This window comes from Etheostoma cragini, chromosome 6 (genome assembly GCF_013103735.1).
Source record: "Etheostoma cragini isolate CJK2018 chromosome 6, CSU_Ecrag_1.0, whole genome shotgun sequence".
Lineage (NCBI taxonomy): Eukaryota > Metazoa > Chordata > Actinopteri > Perciformes > Percidae > Etheostoma > Etheostoma cragini.
This window is the reverse complement of record NC_048412.1, coordinates 9,166,919-9,185,933: the sequence shown is the minus strand read 5'-3', so window position 1 is coordinate 9,185,933 and position 19,015 is coordinate 9,166,919. Positions and strand designations below refer to the sequence as shown.

The 19,015-nt window shown below is 41.8% G+C and overlaps 1 protein-coding gene across 1 annotated transcript; it reads left to right on the top strand.

The window, feature by feature from the left end:
* Positions 1-1,836: 1,836 nt before the first annotated feature.
* si:dkey-33i11.1 (B-cell receptor CD22) lies at positions 1,837-18,764 on the top strand. The gene is made up of 27 exons (XM_034873497.1): positions 1,837-2,000; positions 2,104-2,169; positions 2,990-3,088; positions 3,447-3,558; positions 3,649-3,794; positions 3,878-3,998; positions 4,123-4,259; positions 4,567-4,689; positions 5,009-5,155; positions 5,814-5,919; positions 6,348-6,511; positions 6,849-6,998; positions 7,177-7,308; positions 8,989-9,070; positions 9,220-9,268; positions 9,519-9,605; positions 9,705-9,838; positions 10,362-10,462; positions 13,965-14,015; positions 14,228-14,566; positions 14,660-14,884; positions 15,263-15,535; positions 15,942-16,229; positions 16,330-16,408; positions 17,072-17,102; positions 17,785-17,894; positions 18,655-18,764. The coding sequence occupies exons 2-27, from the start codon at positions 2,121-2,123 to the stop codon at positions 18,713-18,715; spliced, it is 3,396 nt and encodes a 1,131-aa protein (XP_034729388.1). The 5' UTR covers positions 1,837-2,000; positions 2,104-2,120; the 3' UTR covers positions 18,716-18,764.
* Positions 18,765-19,015: the final 251 nt, after the last annotated feature.

Sequence of the window (19,015 nt, the reverse complement as noted above, 5' to 3'; positions counted from 1 at the left end):
CCCCCCCCCTCTCTTCTACCTTCCCCTTCAAACTTTCTCATTCCCCCCTCTCTCACCCTCTTTCTCTCTCTGTTTGTGGTCAGTCACACTTAATCTAGCTCCATCCATCTGTTTCTCTTCATTCGTTTAGTCCGGTCTGCTTTCGATTAAGATTACATCAGGCTTTGACCTATTAGTGTGCCGTGATCCTTTTGAAGTCATTCTGTGGTTACAGGTTAAGCTCAAAGCCCACCACTCTTCGTACTCAACATAATACAGACAGTATTTGGAGGGGGAAGGTTCTTAAAACGTTTCAACCAGAGACCAGAATGACTTTTTTTCCCCTGGGATCCAGAATCATTAAATCATACAAACTTTTCCTGTCATGTGTGGAGACCCATAGAGGACGGCCTGTGACCCATTTCAGGTCCCAGCCCATAATCCAACCTAGCAATCTGTGAACTGGAATACAGTGTTCATTTAACTTCAAATCCGGCAGATTTTGATCATATTTTGACTTTCCCGACCAGAGAATTTCTGTTCCTTATTAGAGTTGCTGTTTAAAGTCATATTCCCAGCTGAACATTATGCAGACCTTTTTTTAAAGGGGGGGGGGGGTCTTGATTGCCTAATGGTTACATTACCACAGTATCCATGGTTTCAATTCCAGCCAGAGGACCTGTGTTGCAAGTCATAGCCCTCTCTCTTCCCTTGTTTCCTGTCTGTCTGCCTATCGAATAAAGGAACAAATGACAAACACATAAAGAACTGCTTGAGGATCATTAACTGAGTTTTACCTATTCACCTAATAATTATTAAGGCCACTCTATTCCATTTGTTTCCTGAGCAACAGAAAAGCGCATGGCTCCAAACATCAGCACTGATCCCTTATACTGCCCCCCCTCCATCATCTTTGATCAGTCGGCTAACAAGTAAAACGTCAGCCTTCATTTCCAGATGTAGACCAAGATATCATCTCTGAACCCCCCTCCCCCCCCTTCCCCTTTCTTCCCTGACTTGGATGCCTGTGAATAGAGATTGACTGAAGAGTTCAACTGTACATCATCATTACTCTTGGGTCAGAGCTAGGGTAAGTAGCCAATTGGCCAAGTCATGCCGCTAAACTGACATCTATTGGCCAAGTTGTAGCAGGGTAGGATGTTAAAGTCATTTAGACTCATCAGGCTAAGTGGACACGGTTGACTGAGAGGTCTCGAACCTCCTCACGTCTGGTTGTGGGTAGTTTTCTGTGCCAACAAATCTCAATTAGAGCAGTGGATTAAAGGACATCTGGGCTGCTGCGTCTGCGCCTGCTTGACTTATGTATACCAATGGACGCCAACAGGCCTGAATTAATTTGACTAATGAACGATACATGTTTGTCTTTTTAACAATCGGTCAATCACGATGCTCAAAGTTTGCTCCAATGTTGTGACATGTCAGAGCAGAGTGCAATTCATTTGATTACTGAATATTCTGCATGTCTATTGATCAGGATGATTATTTAGTTAAAGCTGCACTCATTAATACTTGAATGGGTCAAATAAAGATGTGAGATGTCAAATGTGTGTGACACTTGCCAAGAGTTCCTAGACTTTTATCGCCGATGCAATGTTGCTATGAAACAAGTGGAAACTCCACAAGGTCCAGTTAGGATGTAGTCAATGAGTTACTGACATACAGAAGAACATTGTGACAGTGACACGATCACAAGGATGTCACATCCCCAAAAAGTCAGATCACTGACCCTGAAAAGCTGTTTCAGAGGGAGAAGTGGACTTAAAAGGAAAACAGAAACAGTTGAAAGTTTAAAAGACAGAATATAGGAAGGAAGCTGAAGTTACTTCCTCATCCCCCTCCTTCTGCCCTTCCATTCCTCCTCCCATCTCCTACCACCCCGTTGTGATCAAAATGCAACTCCCGTCGCTCTGAGAACTCACCTCCATCGCGGTTCGAGTGGCACGCGTCCCTCAAACCCCGTTCTGTCTGACTGACTGGGTTAAATGAAGATACTTTAAGGGGTGAGTGCTTCACATTTAATCATCTAGGTGTTTTTCTTTCCTGATAATGTGTTGTCACCTCTATGTATCCCTGTGCTTTTCCCCTTCTCCGGTGACATTACAGAGCTTGTGTCAGCGGAGATGTTGGCAGGTGCGTTGGTTCTGGGCATCATCCTTACAGCTTTACCAAGTAAGAGAAAAATACATCAGAAATTACAAAGTGTTTTAATCATGAGGTGTAAAACCTAACTGAACAAGGTTTAAGAGGTATGTTTGTATTACTTAAGGGGGTGAAAGGTGAACTGGCAGGTTCCTTTGTTGTCAGATATTTGTATTGTATTCTACTGTAGATATTCTCCTCAATTTGTCACACACACTTCAAAACAAGTGACAACAGTTGAAAAATAAATGACTTATAGGATCCATTATGCACATAAGGTCCTGCAGCCAGGTGCCCTTGCCTTTACTCTCAAGTTATTTATAAGTATTGATTGTCTTTTGTGCAAGGTAGTCAGCTAGGCAGGCAGTTAGCAGCACAGGACGACACCACGGCTGCACATCGAGGCTCATTTTCACTGCTTCAGTTTTATGTGTCACGCTCTGAGCGGATCCCAGCTGTAGGTTGACAAGTCTTACGCTGAGGGGCCACACCGAAGGGAAACTTTTACTTTACACCTCTTTTAGCCTTAAGTATGTATTCCCAAAACCTTTGGCAGCTCATTTTATATGGCAAGCTATTTTTGTGGATGTGACTTTGCGGCATTGTTTGGAACCCTGAAATGGCCCTTCATAAAAACATGATAGCAAATGTAAAGAAAGCTGAGTGGAGACATGCTCTTCATCTATCAGCCTGGTGGGCTTTACACACCTTTTTATGTGTGCATACTCTGTTTGCATTTTAGTTTGCGACTCTTCGTTTTTGAAAGGTGCACGCTTTTATGTAATTGTTGCAATTGTGTTTCTTTTTGTTTATAATTTTTGCATGTTTGTACCATCAAACTGTCATGCAGGTATCGAGAGCAGGTGGAGTGTGTCATTTTCCAGGAAGGAGATCTGTGTGTGGGCAGGAACAACCGTCACTCTTCCCTGTCGTTATGACTACCCATCAGGTATCAAATCCATGTATTAACCAACCTGAAGAACAATGTCTGGGCTGCTGTGCGTGGGTTTCTTCTCCCTGTGTTTACAAAAAAAAAAATTCTATTTAAAAATAGCCTTCAAAATAAATGAATTCCTGACCCCAAAGAGAACCTTCGATCATCTGACTGAACTTCCTGATCACCCTGGACCCCTTTGTCTTGCCATGTATACGCCCTTTTTTTCAAATATCTCTTACGATTAATAAAGCCATCAAAGGCTCTGGATGCTACATGTGTCCAAGTTCCAGGCAGCAAATGTGCGCTGAAAAATCTAAAGCCTTATCATGTTGTGCTGGTTTTTTTCTTCAGCCATTTTTGTTTATTACAGGCCACACTGTGAAGCGGGTCATGTGGTTCCGTGTGTCTGCAGAAGGTCGCAGGGAGTTCACTCACCACACTGACCCCAACGAGATCAGCCTGTCATACCGCGGACGCACTCGGTAGGATGAAACATGCAGAAATTTGTAAGAGCTGACACTGTAAATGGGAAATAAGGCATGAATGTATTAAAAATGAATTGTGGGTTACAGCTACATCGGGGGCAGCTACTCCAGCTGTTCAGTCCAGATCCGTGTTGTCAAGCTGAGCGATGCAGGCCAGTACCACTTCAGGTTTGAAACGGACCAACCGCTGGGGAGATGGACCTCCTCTGACACCATCACTCTCGATGTAACAGGTAGGTTCTACAAACAAAAGCTGCACTGGACTCACCTAGCTGGTGTTTTTTTGTGCATGGGTGAATGTTTGCGTGTGTTTCAGACCTCCAGGTCCGGGTGCATCCAGCAAGGCCCGCCAACATGTTTGGCTTGGGAGAGACTGTGTTTGTAGGCTGCCAGGCCAGAGGATGTGCTGCTCCAGGAAGAAGCCTGGCACTGTACAGGTGTGTTGTTGTACAGTAGGGTGTATTTTCTGGCCATCCAGGCAGGGGTTCAAACATGTGACTCTATGTTTAAAAAGTCTGCTGTCTGCTATACTGTAGACATAATGCGATGCTCTGCACACAGAAACGGACTGAACCTCGGCTCCTATGAGACATGGATGACTATCAACCGCTTTGACCAGCAGCGCGCTGGCGCGTACACCTGTCGACCAATCCCGCCCCAGAACGTGCAGTCGCCATCCCTCCCGCTGGCTCTGGGATGTGAGTAATCTCAGACAAGCCAACCAATCCAAAATTAAGGCAAACACATAGATAACATTTTATAGCCTCCTTTTTTTTAAAGTTGTGTAACTCTTACATTGTGTTGTAACGAATGTTCAGAGGCAGCACACACCTGCCATTGGCCCTGATAAATGTTAAATTGTGGAATTATGTTTTATATAGCGTAAACTGCACTTACATTTTGCAGTATTTCATCTCCACTTTCCTTTCCTTTCTGTCCTCTTTGTCCCCTTTTCTTCCTTGTATATCCTTCTTTTCCCGTTTTTTTTCCTCTTTTCCCCTACAGACGGTCCACGCTCAACCTCCATAGCAGTCTTTCCAGTAGGGGAGGTGTCAGAGGGGGAGTCAGTCACCCTCACCTGCAGTAGTGACGCAGCTCCACCGGTGGAAAGCTTCGCATGGTTCAAAGGTACAGGACAGCATGTGTGTTCACCAATATGCAGCATATGATGACAGGACACTTACTGTTCAATGGATCGGAGCCGACTGCTTGATGACATGCATGCGGTAATGTGAACGTTGTCCTGCCTTTTGGATAGATGAAGGTCCTTTAATGATTTGTTGAAGCAGAGTAGGATCCCGTTTTCCTTGGACAGTTATAAACAACTGTAGCTTTGGAATCTTTCCCTGGAATTGCAGGATCTTTGAAGAAAAATTGTGATGTTTTATTGTCTTTAGATCATGATTGTGTGTGCACTAATTTTCCCACGTCTTTACCTGCTCCCCAGACATGGAGAGTGGCAGCATCCCAGACAGTTTTAGGCCTCAGCTCCGCCTGTCCCACCTCATATACACGGACAGAGGAGAGTACTTCTGTGTAGCACGCAACTCACTGGGCACAGACCGCTCCAATCCGCTGCTACTCAATGTCACCTGTAAGTTTGTTGGATGTTTGCATTGCTCCACTTGCACATTTCAGAATCAAAACTACTTGCTTGGATCAGAATTTCATTTTGAGGGCAACAACAACTTTTGTAAACCCATGTTAAGTCTTGTTGTACGTTTATATTTCAGGTCCTGTTAAGTTAATCTGTTTAGTAACAGTTTAAGTAAAAAAAAGTTTAGTTTGGGTTAACTGATCAGGCAAAAACTCTACTTTAAACTCTAGTCATAATGGGATTTTTCTGTTGAATGGATTACAAAGGAAGACATACAAACCCAAACCGCTGACTTTCAATACTTTTACTTTTGTTAAGAATATGCATCAAAATGCAATTTTGCCAATTAATTGATTAGTCAGTCAACAGAAAAGGAATCTGAAACTATTTTGTAGTCACTTTTCACTGGTTCCACATGCTCACAAGTGAGGACTTGCTGCTGTTCTTTATCATATACAGTATGTTAATCAACTTTAGACTTTATCAGACACTATGCATGTTGGTTAGGCACCAGTGCTGCCTCCATTCCACTCTGTATTCTTCTATGAGAAGCTGTTGGTCACTTAAATGGATTGATGGTGCGTTGGACTAAACGTCAAATTTAAAAATTGAACATGACGTAACGTTGCTTCTGGTTTTCTCTCTGCCTGTTTAGATTCTCCAAAAAACACGCGTGTGCTGGTGAGCCCTCCATCTGACATCAGAGAAGGCTCATCCGTTAACCTGAGCTGTGTCAGCCACGCCCACCCTCCTGCCAGCAGGTATAATCCATACTTCACGAAAATGGATGAATACATGATGGGGATGTTGTTTTTATTATCAGTGCCCTTTTTGGCTTTTTCTATTGTATTCAATTAGATCTTAACTTTCCTAAGTCAGACTTTCACTTTGCTTTAAAGGGCACAAGACATTGTGCTCTTTAGATGCTTCTATGTAGGCCTTAGTGGTCACCTGACACCATATCTGAAGTCTCTTTCCCCAAATCCAGCCTTGGTGCAGAATTACAGCCCCCAGAGCCAGGCCCACAACGAGCTTTCCTTAGGATGTGCCATATCTGAGTCTGTAGCTTTTTACAAGGAGAGAACTTAACTAGAGGAATTATCAAGGAAAAATTGCAAATGGCCCATTCCTATAATCATTTTCATCATCATCATCATCATCATCATCATTACCATCCTCCCTCCTGCAGGTATGCTTGGTTCCGTATCCTAGGTGACCAGGTGTTGGCTAAAGGAAGCTCCCAGAACCTGACCTTCCCATCAGTGCGTGCTCACCTTGCTGGTCAGTACTACTGTACAGCCTGGAACCGCTTTGGATACCAAGCCTCCCCTGTTGCTACACTCACTATACTTTGTAAGTAGTGTGTGTGTGTGTGTGTGTGTGTGTGTGTGTGTGTGTGTGTGTGTGTGTGTTGTTAGGGTGTATTACTTTTCCAGGCCGTCTGGATTGCTCGATTGAGATAACTTTGTTATGAGTTTGTCTTTTGCCTGTTTGTGTAAATACTTTATTGTCCTGATGACCTACTGCTCAGTTATCTTGTTGGAAAGGAGGAGTCGGATGCTCTGGTACCCCTCCTCTTCTTGATAACTCTATCGTTTCTCTCCTTCTCACCCTACCTGTTCCCTTCACCCTGTCTCTTTGCAGAACATCATTTACATGACAGACTGTCTTTCTGTTCCTCTCTCTCCAGACCCTCCTAAGAACACCTCAGTTCTAGCTCGTCCCTCCAGTGTGGTGGATGCTGGCCGACCTTTGACCCTGACCTGCAGCAGTCAAGCCAACCCTGCAGTGGACAACTTCACATGGCACCGCTTAGCTCTGGACGGGGGCAGTGTACAATGTTAGCATCGTAAAAATGTGGTTCCACTCAAGGTTAACATTACGAAAATCATCAATACCTACCTCTGTCACCTGTGCTAAATGTTTGAAGTCAGTGTCCTGCTCTGTGTGCCTCTGGACTGTCTGTTGGTTTGTGTCTGAAACAGTCAGCTGATCTTCTCGTTCTGTGCTCCATGCAGCGTGGGGCACCAAGTCTGGTCCTGTCTTCACCTTCTCAGAGGTCGGCCCCAGAGAAAGCGGCCAGTACTACTGCGAGGCCAGGAATCGAATCGGAGCCCACAGCTCTCCTGTCCTCACTGTGAGAGTCAGAGGTATACAAGGATTCATGCACGGACACTTCTTTGACTTTTGCTGACCTGTCTACATGTGTTTTATCAATTTTGTGTTTGTTGGCACAGTTCTGGTGTGAAATATGTCAGCAACTATCTGATGGATTGTTATGATATTTTGTATACACATTTATGTTCTCCAAAGGATGAAACCTCCACTGACCTTTCCTCTAGTGCCACCATGAAGTTCCACAGTTTTCAGTGAAATGTCTCGAAGCTATTGAATGGATTTTATGTCCCTCTCAGGGTGAATTGTAATAACTTTGGTGAACTCTTAGGATAGTGCTGTTGTTCTCAAGTGGGGTTGTACGAGGCACTCATCTGCAGTTAGTGTATTACCTACAGTAAATGGTGGTCCGCATGGTCAGCATAAATGGAGGACAGGCATGGAAATAAAGAAAAGTTCTGCTGTGGATGGTGGCAGCAGCTAACACATGTTAGCCACCTACAAAAGGTCATCTTAAAGAAAACAGTTTAAGTTTAGGTGTATTAAGAAAATTTTCACCACTTTACCTTGCTATCAGACAGGCCTGTTTAACATAACACATCAAAGCCACCAGACGCCACTGATTAAATTAGTCATTTTTAAAGTTACTGATTAAAAAAGAACAGAGGTGAGGTTCTGGTATATGGCTGGGTTGATGGGTTAGTAAGTTTGTTGGTGTAGCATAACCCTTTAAAACACCAAAATTACACAATAACAAAATACACTGACCTTTCACTGAAAAATCGTAAATTTTCTTTCAACTTTAACGTCATCATCAGGACATATATTTCATTTGTCCATTGTTTATACATGGTAAAGAATATACTTGCCAAACATCCGCATGTTAGCATTTTCAGTGCCAGCATTTAGCTCAAAGGGTGCCTAAAAACAGCCTCTCAGAGCTACTTGCAGGACTCGGCTCTTGAAAGTATATGGTCCCTGTGCACTAGAAGATTTCCCCTTGGAAATAGCTTCCCCACAAAATGTTTTGAGACAAAATCTTTTTACAACAGAATTTGTCATGTGGTGCTCTTCATGCTTTGTTTGAAGACCTTTAGTGGTTCATCTCCGCTGACAACTGTTCCCTGACACTGCCCTGCGCTTACTGAAATGTCCATTTTGAGTTTTAGTGCATGCCGTTGTCACTTTAACAAGTGTAATGGAAGAGATGAGGTGTCACTGATAACCTCAGTGAAACGCCCCTTCCCCATTTTTACATCTATGTTTCTGATTATCTCAGACAGTGACCCAAAAAGTGTGTTCCTCTGAGGGATGTTTGGATAGGTTTCTGTGGGTTTGAAATGACGAGTGATAAAACCTCCCTTTCACAATCGCAACATGAGGTCCGGCCTTCATCATGTATAGTCTCATGGTTTCTGACTGTTTTTCTATGAGTCATTGTGAGTCATGTAAAGCCCTCTCACTATGAGGAAAGAGAAGGGGGTGATGAGGTGTTGTGGAAAACTACTATTTAAGTCTAGACAGCTGAAATAGTGGAGTTGGGTTTGGAAATCTGAACTGGAAACACAGGTCTAGACGTCTGCATGGTCAATTTCTCTGTTTCTATTTTGATATCTAGTGTACTATTTTTATTCATCTCATGTTATTTCTCATTCCCCCCCTTTTGTTCTTGCTTCTAGTCATGTTGATAACCTTTATTACCCTCCCCCTGGCAGGCCGTCTTAAGGTCATTGCCTTGGCGTCAGCAGTAGGCGTGTCTGCTGGACTCATCACTCTCACAGTGGCCATTATGATCAGGTGACAGGAAGCACACAGCTATTTACTCACTGCCATTTCTGTAACCTTTCCACATGATTTAAAAAAAAAAAAAGTTTGTTAGCATTCCTTTTGTGATATGAGCCGTCACTTGGTTGTAGTTTGACAATATTGTCCGTGCTTTTTCACAGTAAGAACATGCACAGAGTTGACATGGATTCAGGAGAAGTAGCAAACAAGGTACACTACGTATTGTTCCATAATTTGTAATTCAGTCTTAAAATGTCTCAGCAGCTTCTGTGTTTGGTTACCTGGAGCTGAAAGTTTAAATAAAGGATTTTCCTCCTATGGACCTATTGGTGAAATAAAGATATATTATTATTATTATTATTATTATTGACTTTTTGTCTTGTTCTGTGTGTGTGTGTGTGTGTGTCTGTGTGTGTGTGTGTGTGTGTGTGTGTGTGTGTGTGTGTGTGTGTCACCCCAGCGTCCCTCAGTGACAGCTGACACCATGTTCTATGAGTCAGCCCAACAGACCTTTCCAGTGAGAAAGGGCAAGATGTCCGACATACCGGTACGCAACTCAGTCCCCAGTCTGAGAGTCTTGTACAACTCTGGAACAGAATGTCAGCATGTTACAAATAATCCAAATGTATTGTGTGTGCGTACACAGGAGGAGCCAGACGACTTGAGTGACAGCGGCCACCCGGCCATCGTTCCGCTGAAGGATGCTCCACCAATCACAGAAGTTGAAACTCACAGCCCCGCCCCTAACTACATCACTGTCCACTATTCCAAGTTGTCCAGGTACACACCATCTTCATCTATGTCTGCCACTTTCTCTTGCCCCCTGAACTACTCTCTTTATCTTTCTCTGTTTCCCTCCCCCACCTGCTCTCTCTCTCTCTCTTTCTTTCCCGCTCTCTCTCCCTTTCTCTCTCTGTCGGTTTCACATCTCTCCTTCTTCCCATTTCCACCACCCGTCTGAGCTGCTGACCACAGCAACAATCGACTGTTTCATGTCTTGCTTCTATTTTACAACCACATTGGCCCTCTTGCTTTCTTCTTTATCTTCCTTTCATCACCTTCTCTCTGGTCTCCTTACACTTTCCCACTCCTTGTCTTTTCCTCTGTCTTTACTCTCGTCTGTGACATCCAACACCTTCCTCCAGTTTACTGGAGTCCCAATGAATTTCTCATCCCAGTTTTGGACATTAGAACATTTTAATGGTTCTGGAGCAAAATGAAGAGCTGCTTTTATGATTTGATCTAAGTCAGATGTCCAGATGAACTGTAACGGGGGCTGTTTGTTGTTGCTGTGTTGGTTCAGTGTGGACCAGGTGCAGGTCCACAATCTGCCAGTGGGTGGTGATAAAAAGCCGAAGGATTCCTCCAAAGTTGTTTACACTTTACTGCACCAGCGTCTCCACTGACCAGGAGAAGGAAAAAGGCAAGTCTCAGTATTGTCGTTTACAAACCTCAGAGGTACGCTTTTTTCCAGTTTTATTTTTCCAGTTTTATGTATATTGTACTTAAAATGGTCAATACAGAATATATACATGGGAACACATCAGTACTATGATCACCCCACTTACAATATGAGTCCTACTGTGAAAATCAAGGAGGTTTCTAAAGGAATCAAGCAAAGTTGTTTCACCAAAAGATGAACAAAAAGCCACACAAAAGTAAATTAAAAAATAAAATGTTACCTGTTTATCTTAATAATGGAGTCTCAGTGGTGCAACACCCAAAGAAAATGCAAAGAGCTGAAAGCAATGTGCTCTGTTCTATTCAAGGTTAACTTTGTTCTGATTGGCTCTAATATTCTCCACTGACGTTTCCCATCTTCTCTCTCAGCTGAACAACACAACAGCCTCCCCATGTGAACCAATCACTTCACAGTCACGCTGTAGGACAGGGAGGGAATCCTAGTGAGCGCTGACGATGCCGTTGGCTGTTCTGGGTCAGACATGTTGTTATGGATTCTCAATGGTTCACCAGACCTGTGTTGCATGTCTTTCCCTTTTTTATCTATGCATCTTACCACTGTATGCTGCCTAAGGAAGCAGAAATGCTTCAAAACAATTACAAAAACAGAAAAATTCACCTTGTTGGCCATTTTGCTTGTATTCATATACGCTGTACAGGCAATATCCATTGTAGCTCTTTAGTTAGTCTTGCTTTGCCAGACCTTCCTCCAAAGCGCGCTGAAGGAGGGTCTGGCTACGCCACATAGCATTCTGGGATGAGATGAAAACTGTGTGAAAACTGGTTTAATGGCATTTCTTTAAACCAATCAGAATGGTCATGGGCGGTACTATACTCCGCACAGAGCCGCTGCAAAATAGTTGTGCAAGCAAAAACTCAGATTGGACATGTGGTCTAGCTAGCTGTCTCAATTAACCCTGCAGACATCTGAGGAGCAGTCGAGTCAACAATAGTCCTCTTAAATCCACCAAATTTAAAATTCCAACACAAAGAAAGCAGAAGGAAACGGAAAACACAGATAACACAATTTCCTGCAACACTGGAGCAATCCCTAAAGTGGAATACGACGGAATATCGATTACTCTTGATAGCTACATGTACATGTCAATGACACAGTATGGTTACTACAGCATCTTTTGCATCCTTTGACCATTAAAAAGTGAAAACCATTTGTGTTCAAACATATTTGTCTCCAATACAAATGAGGTTCAAAGACATGTTAGTGTAAGAAACATGTAGAAAATTCAATGAACATCTATAAACACATGATTGACACGTGATTTTCTACACTATATTAAACAATGTTCGAAATTGTTACCAGGCTTATTTGGATTGTTCATGCTGCTACATTTATTTGATTGAAATAGCTTGCTTCCATTAAAGGTATAATATGTGGGATTAGTAGGTAAGATGTATAGACTAATACAACAGTAATTCTTCTCAATGATTACTTATGATCTACTAGAAGTATTTCTTTGAGCGGGACGTTTCTGGGCTTCACAGACAGAGTGTTTTGGCCCTCACATGGTTGTGTAACCCCCAGCTATTATCAGCACGCGGATTGTACCACTTGTTCTTATTCCAGGTATTCCCAAGCTTTGCATTCACACAAAATCTGGCAATGCAGCACCTTCCCGCTGAGGTGTTAGTGGGTGTATTTGTGTTTTAGAATGTAACCGCTGTGAACAATCAGAAAACATTTTATTCCTGTGATTCAACTGTGAACGCTGTGTGTTAGGGTTACATATTATACCTTTAAATCAGTCTCTCCATGCTTCTGTAGAGTAAGCAAAGCCAGCAATAATGCAAAACTACACGCTGTGGTTTAAAACATTACACTAACAATCGTGTAGCTTGAATGTATGTTGCCATTTTTGAAGCTCACAAACTAACAGCATTAATGAATAAGAAAATGGCTGACAGTAAAAAAAAAGTGTAGTAGCAGTAATACTAGAGGGATACAATGCACTTGTTTGGACGAATTTAATGAAAATCAAATTTTGGTTTTGAAGATGTAAAATAAGACATGGAATCTTGATAGTCTGTTATGTTTGGTTCTTTAGCATGCATTGCTAACAGAAGAAAAATATGATGGCAAAAAAGACATGTAATCAAAAACATCAGCACGCATTTCCTTTTTTATTCAATGTTATTTGACCAATAAAAAATGAGAATAAATGTATTTAAAAAAAGTTACTTATTTGTCTATTTAATCTGATTTGATTTACTACATTTAATCTTTTGTGATGGCATTGTTGGTGTGCTCATTTGTCCTTCCAATTACGGTATCTCCCACAGCAGACAACAGTCTTACAAAAATGTGGGGAAATAAAACATCACCGCTGCATTTTGGTAATTTTGAAATCTCACTGACTGGAATTAAGGCCTTTAACTCGCTGGTTAAACTTCACAATAGGAACAAACTACAAATTCTATTTCTCAACCTTTTTCTTGTATTGCATGTCACTACAACATCACAAGCATTTACTAAACCACTAACCTATTTTTTGTATCTGGCTCTCTAACCCACATGATGCAAAAGAAATGTATCACTATTTTGTACTTAGGACATTTCCTGTCTGTGTGGAGCTGCAGTGGACATTGTTCCAAGATATTAATAAGTCCCTGCTTAGTCAAAGTGTTCATGATGCCCTAATAATACAGACAATAAAACAGACAACAGATCATCACACCGACAGCTCCTAGCTTCATTTGTTTTGATCTATCAAAGATCATCATCAGGCATAGTCAAATAATAATAGTATTAGAGAACCATACCCAGAGAAACACCTCTTGGGAGTGAACTACTGTACCTGGAGGTCTTCATAGGTCACCATATTTTACATGAAAATCAAAAGATATGCCATGGAGAAAGAAATGAAAAATGTGTAAATTTACAGAGTGCACGGTAGAACTTCAGACATTACCACAAAGGACTGAAACACGTGTGGCAGGGCACCTTTAAGCTGTAGACACCCAGGAACATTTGGAGGAAGTGAAGGTGCTGCTTCGCACGGCTGTTGCCTGTTGTGTCTCCACAGTGTCTATAATACATTTATAACCAACTGGTATGTAACCAATGGATCCAATGTCCCAGTCTTGTTTACCCACATCCCAGCTCCCTTTTATGCGTGCTTGTGTGTGTGTGTGTGTGTGTGTGTGTGTGTGTGTGTGTGTGTGTGTGTTCAGATTCAGACCATATTACTGTGTGTGAGGTTTCCCAACTTTACATAACGAGCACTCTGAATGGGATGACAATATGATAAGAGGAAGCAGGGAGGTACACACCCTCCAACTTCTGCTTTTTCACAAAAATCACCCTCAGGAATGTGCAAAGCAATCCATCTGAAGTCTTCAGTGTGTGAGTACCATTATATTTACGTGCACAAAAATGTTTATTTTTTTAGACTGTATATTCATCTGTGTCATGATGTTGCAGGTTGATTTCTAACAATGGAACATTTTATTCTGATTATTCTGGTAATAATATCGCCAGGTAAGGAAACACATTTTTGTAAAAACGTGTTTTAAAAAAGTAATAGCTGCAATGTAAAGATTATGCCACTGCTGCTTAGAACTTTGAAAACCAATGTATACATTTCACACAATCTAATTTGAGTATTTTATGGATCCTTTTGCCAAATCCTTTGGGTAAAATACCTACGGCCAAATGTATTTGACTGTATCTTTTTTTATTTTCCCCCAAAGGCGTGTGGAGTGGAGACTGGAGGGTGACCGTCGAAGATGAGTGTGCTGTAAAAGGGACGTCAGTAGTTATTAAGTGCGAGTATGACTATCCTTTTGGTCATATTGTCACTTCAACCAGCTGGTCTAAAGCCCTGTATGTAGATGGAGATTGGAAGCTGTTTCTCCTTTCACAAATCCCATCACCCCCAAACCACTTTCAATATGTGGGCAACCAGTGGAGTGACTGCAAACTGAAGATCAATGATGTACAACACAGTGATGAAGGCGCATACTTTTTTAATTTTTTGACAACGCTCAACAGATGGAGAAGTAAAACATTTGCTCGCTTGTCCGTAAAAGGTAATAACTAAATAATAGGAATTAAGGTATGTTTCTTGTGAATTAGCTATTTAGAATTTAGTGAAATTTTTTTTGCTTCTGTTTCTTAATCAGAGTTGACTGCTGTCGTACAGCCGAGCACTGTGACAGAGGGAGACGTTGTCACGTTGACATGTGTGTCAGGTTGTCTCACACCTGTAAACATTGTCTGGTTCAAAGATGGACAACGTGTACCAAATCCTGTCTTCCAGGCCGGGAGAGAGGATGCTGGGAGGTACCACTGTGCCGTCCTGGGACAGGAGACGGCCAGATCTGCCTCTGTGGCTCTGAGTGTTCAATGTAAGTATGTGAATAACTTACAACATAAATCACAAAACATTTCAGAGCTCAAGTTGCAGTGTCTTGGTTATTTCAAAGCTTAAAATTCCCCCTATAAATGCTTGAGTGTTTTGGTTGTGTAGTGTAGATGAATGACGACAGAAAACAAAGTGTGCCTGTGGTACATTGGGATTTTATTTAACCTCCTTTCCATGGAGCTTCATTTAGAGTTGAGAAAATAGTAATGTATTTTTAATGTATATCATCTATGCTTCATGCAGTGACTTACTCGCATCTTTTTCCACAAGTCACTTTTAATTGTAATTCACTTACAGTGATTAAGGCTAGGATAAATTTGTTAACTCTGTGAGGATAACATCCTCAACTTCTTTCAATCAGATGCTCCCAGGAAAGTCAAGTTGTCAATGAATCGATCAGTAGTCAAAGGAAGTTTGGTGACTTTCACCTGCAGCAGTGAGGCCAACCCACCTGTGACGCTAAGTGGATACAGCCTGTATAAAGACGGACACTTCATCAGTTCAGGACAGAATCACACCATCTCTGACGTCCAGCCCAGCCACGGGGGGCTGTACTACTGTCAGGCCTGGAATAACATCAGCTGGAGGGGCATCGCCCGGATTAACTCCACGGAGGTTCAGCTTGATGTCTACTGTAAGTATGTCACGCTGAGAAGTCTGGGTACAAACGTCTTGGTTTGAACTTGCATTGAGTTGTGGATGAAAGCACATCATTTTGACACGCAGGGTATTTCTCATTCTTTGGTGGAACGTGTACGTTCAAACGTGTACGTTCAAACGGTTGTTTCAGTTCAAACGGTTGTTTCAGTCGTGAAACAGAAAACTCAGATGGAACAGATAGTCTAGCTAGCTGTCTGGATTTACACTGCAGAGACAAATAACACTGCATACAAATAAAATGCCTGGTGGCAGTGGAGCAACCCTGGAAGTGGACACAGACTAGTTCTCTGTTAGATTATCTCATATTATCTACAGTGAGAGCACTCCCTCATCTTAGAATAAAGCTGTTAACATGTGCATGTTTGGATTTTCTTTTCCAGACCGTCCAGAGAACCTTTCCGTTTCAATGGACCCGCCACATGTTGCTGAAGGCAGCAGTGTGAATCTGAGCTGCAGCTGTGCTGCTAACCCTGCAGCAGACAACTACACCTGGTACAAGGCTTCTGGTTCCAGTTTCAGCTCCCTGATCCAGGTGGGCTCAGGACAGGTGCTGTCTCTCCCCTCTGTGGAGGCGTCCCACACCGGACTCTACCTGTGCCAGGCCAGGAACCCACTGGGGCAAAACAACTCGACTGCGGTGCTGCTCGCATTGAAGGAAAAGGACCATGGTTTGTGTCATCTTCATCTACTACCGCTGAAATGTGATCTGAATTTTATATAACAGAAGTTCTGGATACTTGTGTGTCTAACGTGTGTGTTTCTCCCCAGGAAGCCTGTTCTTCCCTATCTTAGCTGGATTTGGAGTCTTGATTTTTGTGACACTTCTTCTACTTCTTCTTTTGTTCTGGTGAGTCGATGTTAGTGAACGTGACTGAATGACTTCCGTCATTATTACTGTAAGCATTTATTTTTCCACATGTTGTGTAACGTTTTTGAGGGTTTTCACTAAATGTTGTCATGGCTGCATGTGTCACGGCAGGCACTACGTGTGACACTTTTAACTAGCAGGCACTTTAACTACGCACTCACTTCTCCTATGTATATGTATGTATATATGTATTTATGGATCATACTGTATATATGGATGGATTGGCTGGTATTTTAATACATTGAATATGTTGATTATTTTGGATATATTGGAGCTGTGTGATACATATTGAATGGTGATCTGTATTAACATTTTAATGGTTATGTCAATAGTATCTATTCAAAAAAATTCCCCATAGGCTATTATGTACTTACTGGATTTGCAAAGACACATTATCGTGAGTCATGGCAGATTAAGAAATGTCTTAAAACGTTTTTTTTCCATCTACTAATAATTCTACAGCTCACTTCTATCACAGTGAAAACAGTGAAATGTTTGTGTACTGAGCAACAGTTTATAGAAGTATCAAGCTGCTGGGTTTCCCGTTATTACAGAACGGCGTCTCTAAAATATGGCATCAAAGATTGAGCAACAATTATAAAAGGCTCTGTTGTAAGTTTTTGTTCTCCCATTTATTGACAGGCTGAAACAGAGGACCCGGGCAGAGAAAAAGGTGACCACATGACCTTTTGCAAGAGTCCCAACAATTGGAAGGGAGATGTCTCTGTTTCCTGTGGTGTTTCCCAATAGTGAAATGTTCTTCCTTACTTGAACTTCACATTACTTTTCACATTTATTACCAGAAAGTTTAGTGGAGCCAAAGCACATGCTTACTGTCACAGTTCGAGGGTTTAAAAGGAGAACCCAGAAGACCGGCCAGGCAGATTGGCAGAACAAAAAGAGAGCATTAATAAACTAAAGGCTGAATCCAAAACACCAAGAACACTAGATTAACACTAGAAGATACACAGACCAATTGTCTTGTTTCAGTGTCTGACATATACAGAAAAGGAGAAAAGGAGGGTGAAAACAAGGGACAGGTTAAACACATCAGGGTAGGACAGACAATCACAAAGGCGAGAAAACACACAAGGCAGGAAGTTAAACGAGACATGACACATAGAGCTCAACAGTCCCCCCCCCCCCCTATCTGAGAGACCTTGGGTTCTGGAAGTTAATTTCCCATTTATTTCTCCCATGGATGGTACGGAAAAATGCATATGTAAAAGGGTTTTAGACCATGGCATAGGTTAAACCTGATGTAAATAGGGTGCACAAACATGAATGTTCAACGTAACATCTCCACTCACAACAATCCGATCTTTGAATGAATGACTCCTCTCCTCTCACCTCAGGTCCCCACATCGTATGAAGATGAGGTCACGTACTCAACGGTGACCTTTAAACCCAGAAACCCCGGTCTTCCACATCACACAAACAACAGCAGAGTGGCACCGGACTCCAGGTTTACTGTCCAAATGGACCTTATTATGCACCTCATTACTCACTGCCAGTCAAGTTCACGTTGGTAGCCTTTAGCCCATTGGTACTGGGAGGTCTTAAAAAAACAAAGTTACAAAAGAAGAACTTTTGAAATATAATGGACCTTGGACTGATTTTATATTATCATCAGTACACTTCCCCTGTACCATTCCCTAACCCACCAAAGAAATGTTAACAAAGTCTCCTTTTTCACTTTCTCACACTGAAATCATCTAAGTAGGTGTTTTGTTTTGCTCAAATTTTTATTAATAATCACTTCTTTGTCTCGATTCGCACTGCCGAGAGCAAATTTGCATTGACTTTATTTGCAATCCCACCACTTCTGAATCATATTGGGTTTACTTCAACTTCAGTCTGAAAACACCATCAAACTCTGAGAAATGATTCGACTCATATTTCATATTTTCTCTCATTGCTTTATTCATTTTTTATCTCCTTACATTTCAGATCCTCAGTCTAGATATATAATCTAGTTTGAAATCATAGAATGTAATCTTCTGTTCAGGTCATTAAAATCACACATTTACAGAAATGCACGTAGAGACAACACAGTGTAATTTAGTTTATTTCAGGTTAAATGTGCTGTAATATAAAGAGTTTATGAATGAAGAGATTGCTGGGTTAAATCCTCTGTATGTTCGGCATGGATTCTGCCAGCAGAGCAGTCACATGCAGGCTGCAGTATGGTTCAAATCCACAAATAATCTGACTTTAATCCTCAGGTTCAAAACCGGAGAGGACGACGACTCTGTGATCTACGCTTCAGTGGCTGAATCCAGCTGAGACGGATTGAAACCTTTCACTCTTTTTTTGAGTGCAGCTTCATCATCATCATCAAGATACCTATGTTAATACATGTTGTCTTGTCATGTGGCGTCCTTCTGTTAAGATAGTTGTGAAAAATTAAATGCTCAGTCTATCAGGAGGGAAGAGATCTTAAAGCGTCTTTTGTTTTTGCTATACATTGTATTTATATTAATGTATTCTACAATTTGCAATACTTGACTGAATAACAATGTTGAATAGTATTTATATACGATAAGGAGGGTTGGGGGGGAATCCTGCAACATCAGATTTATGTCT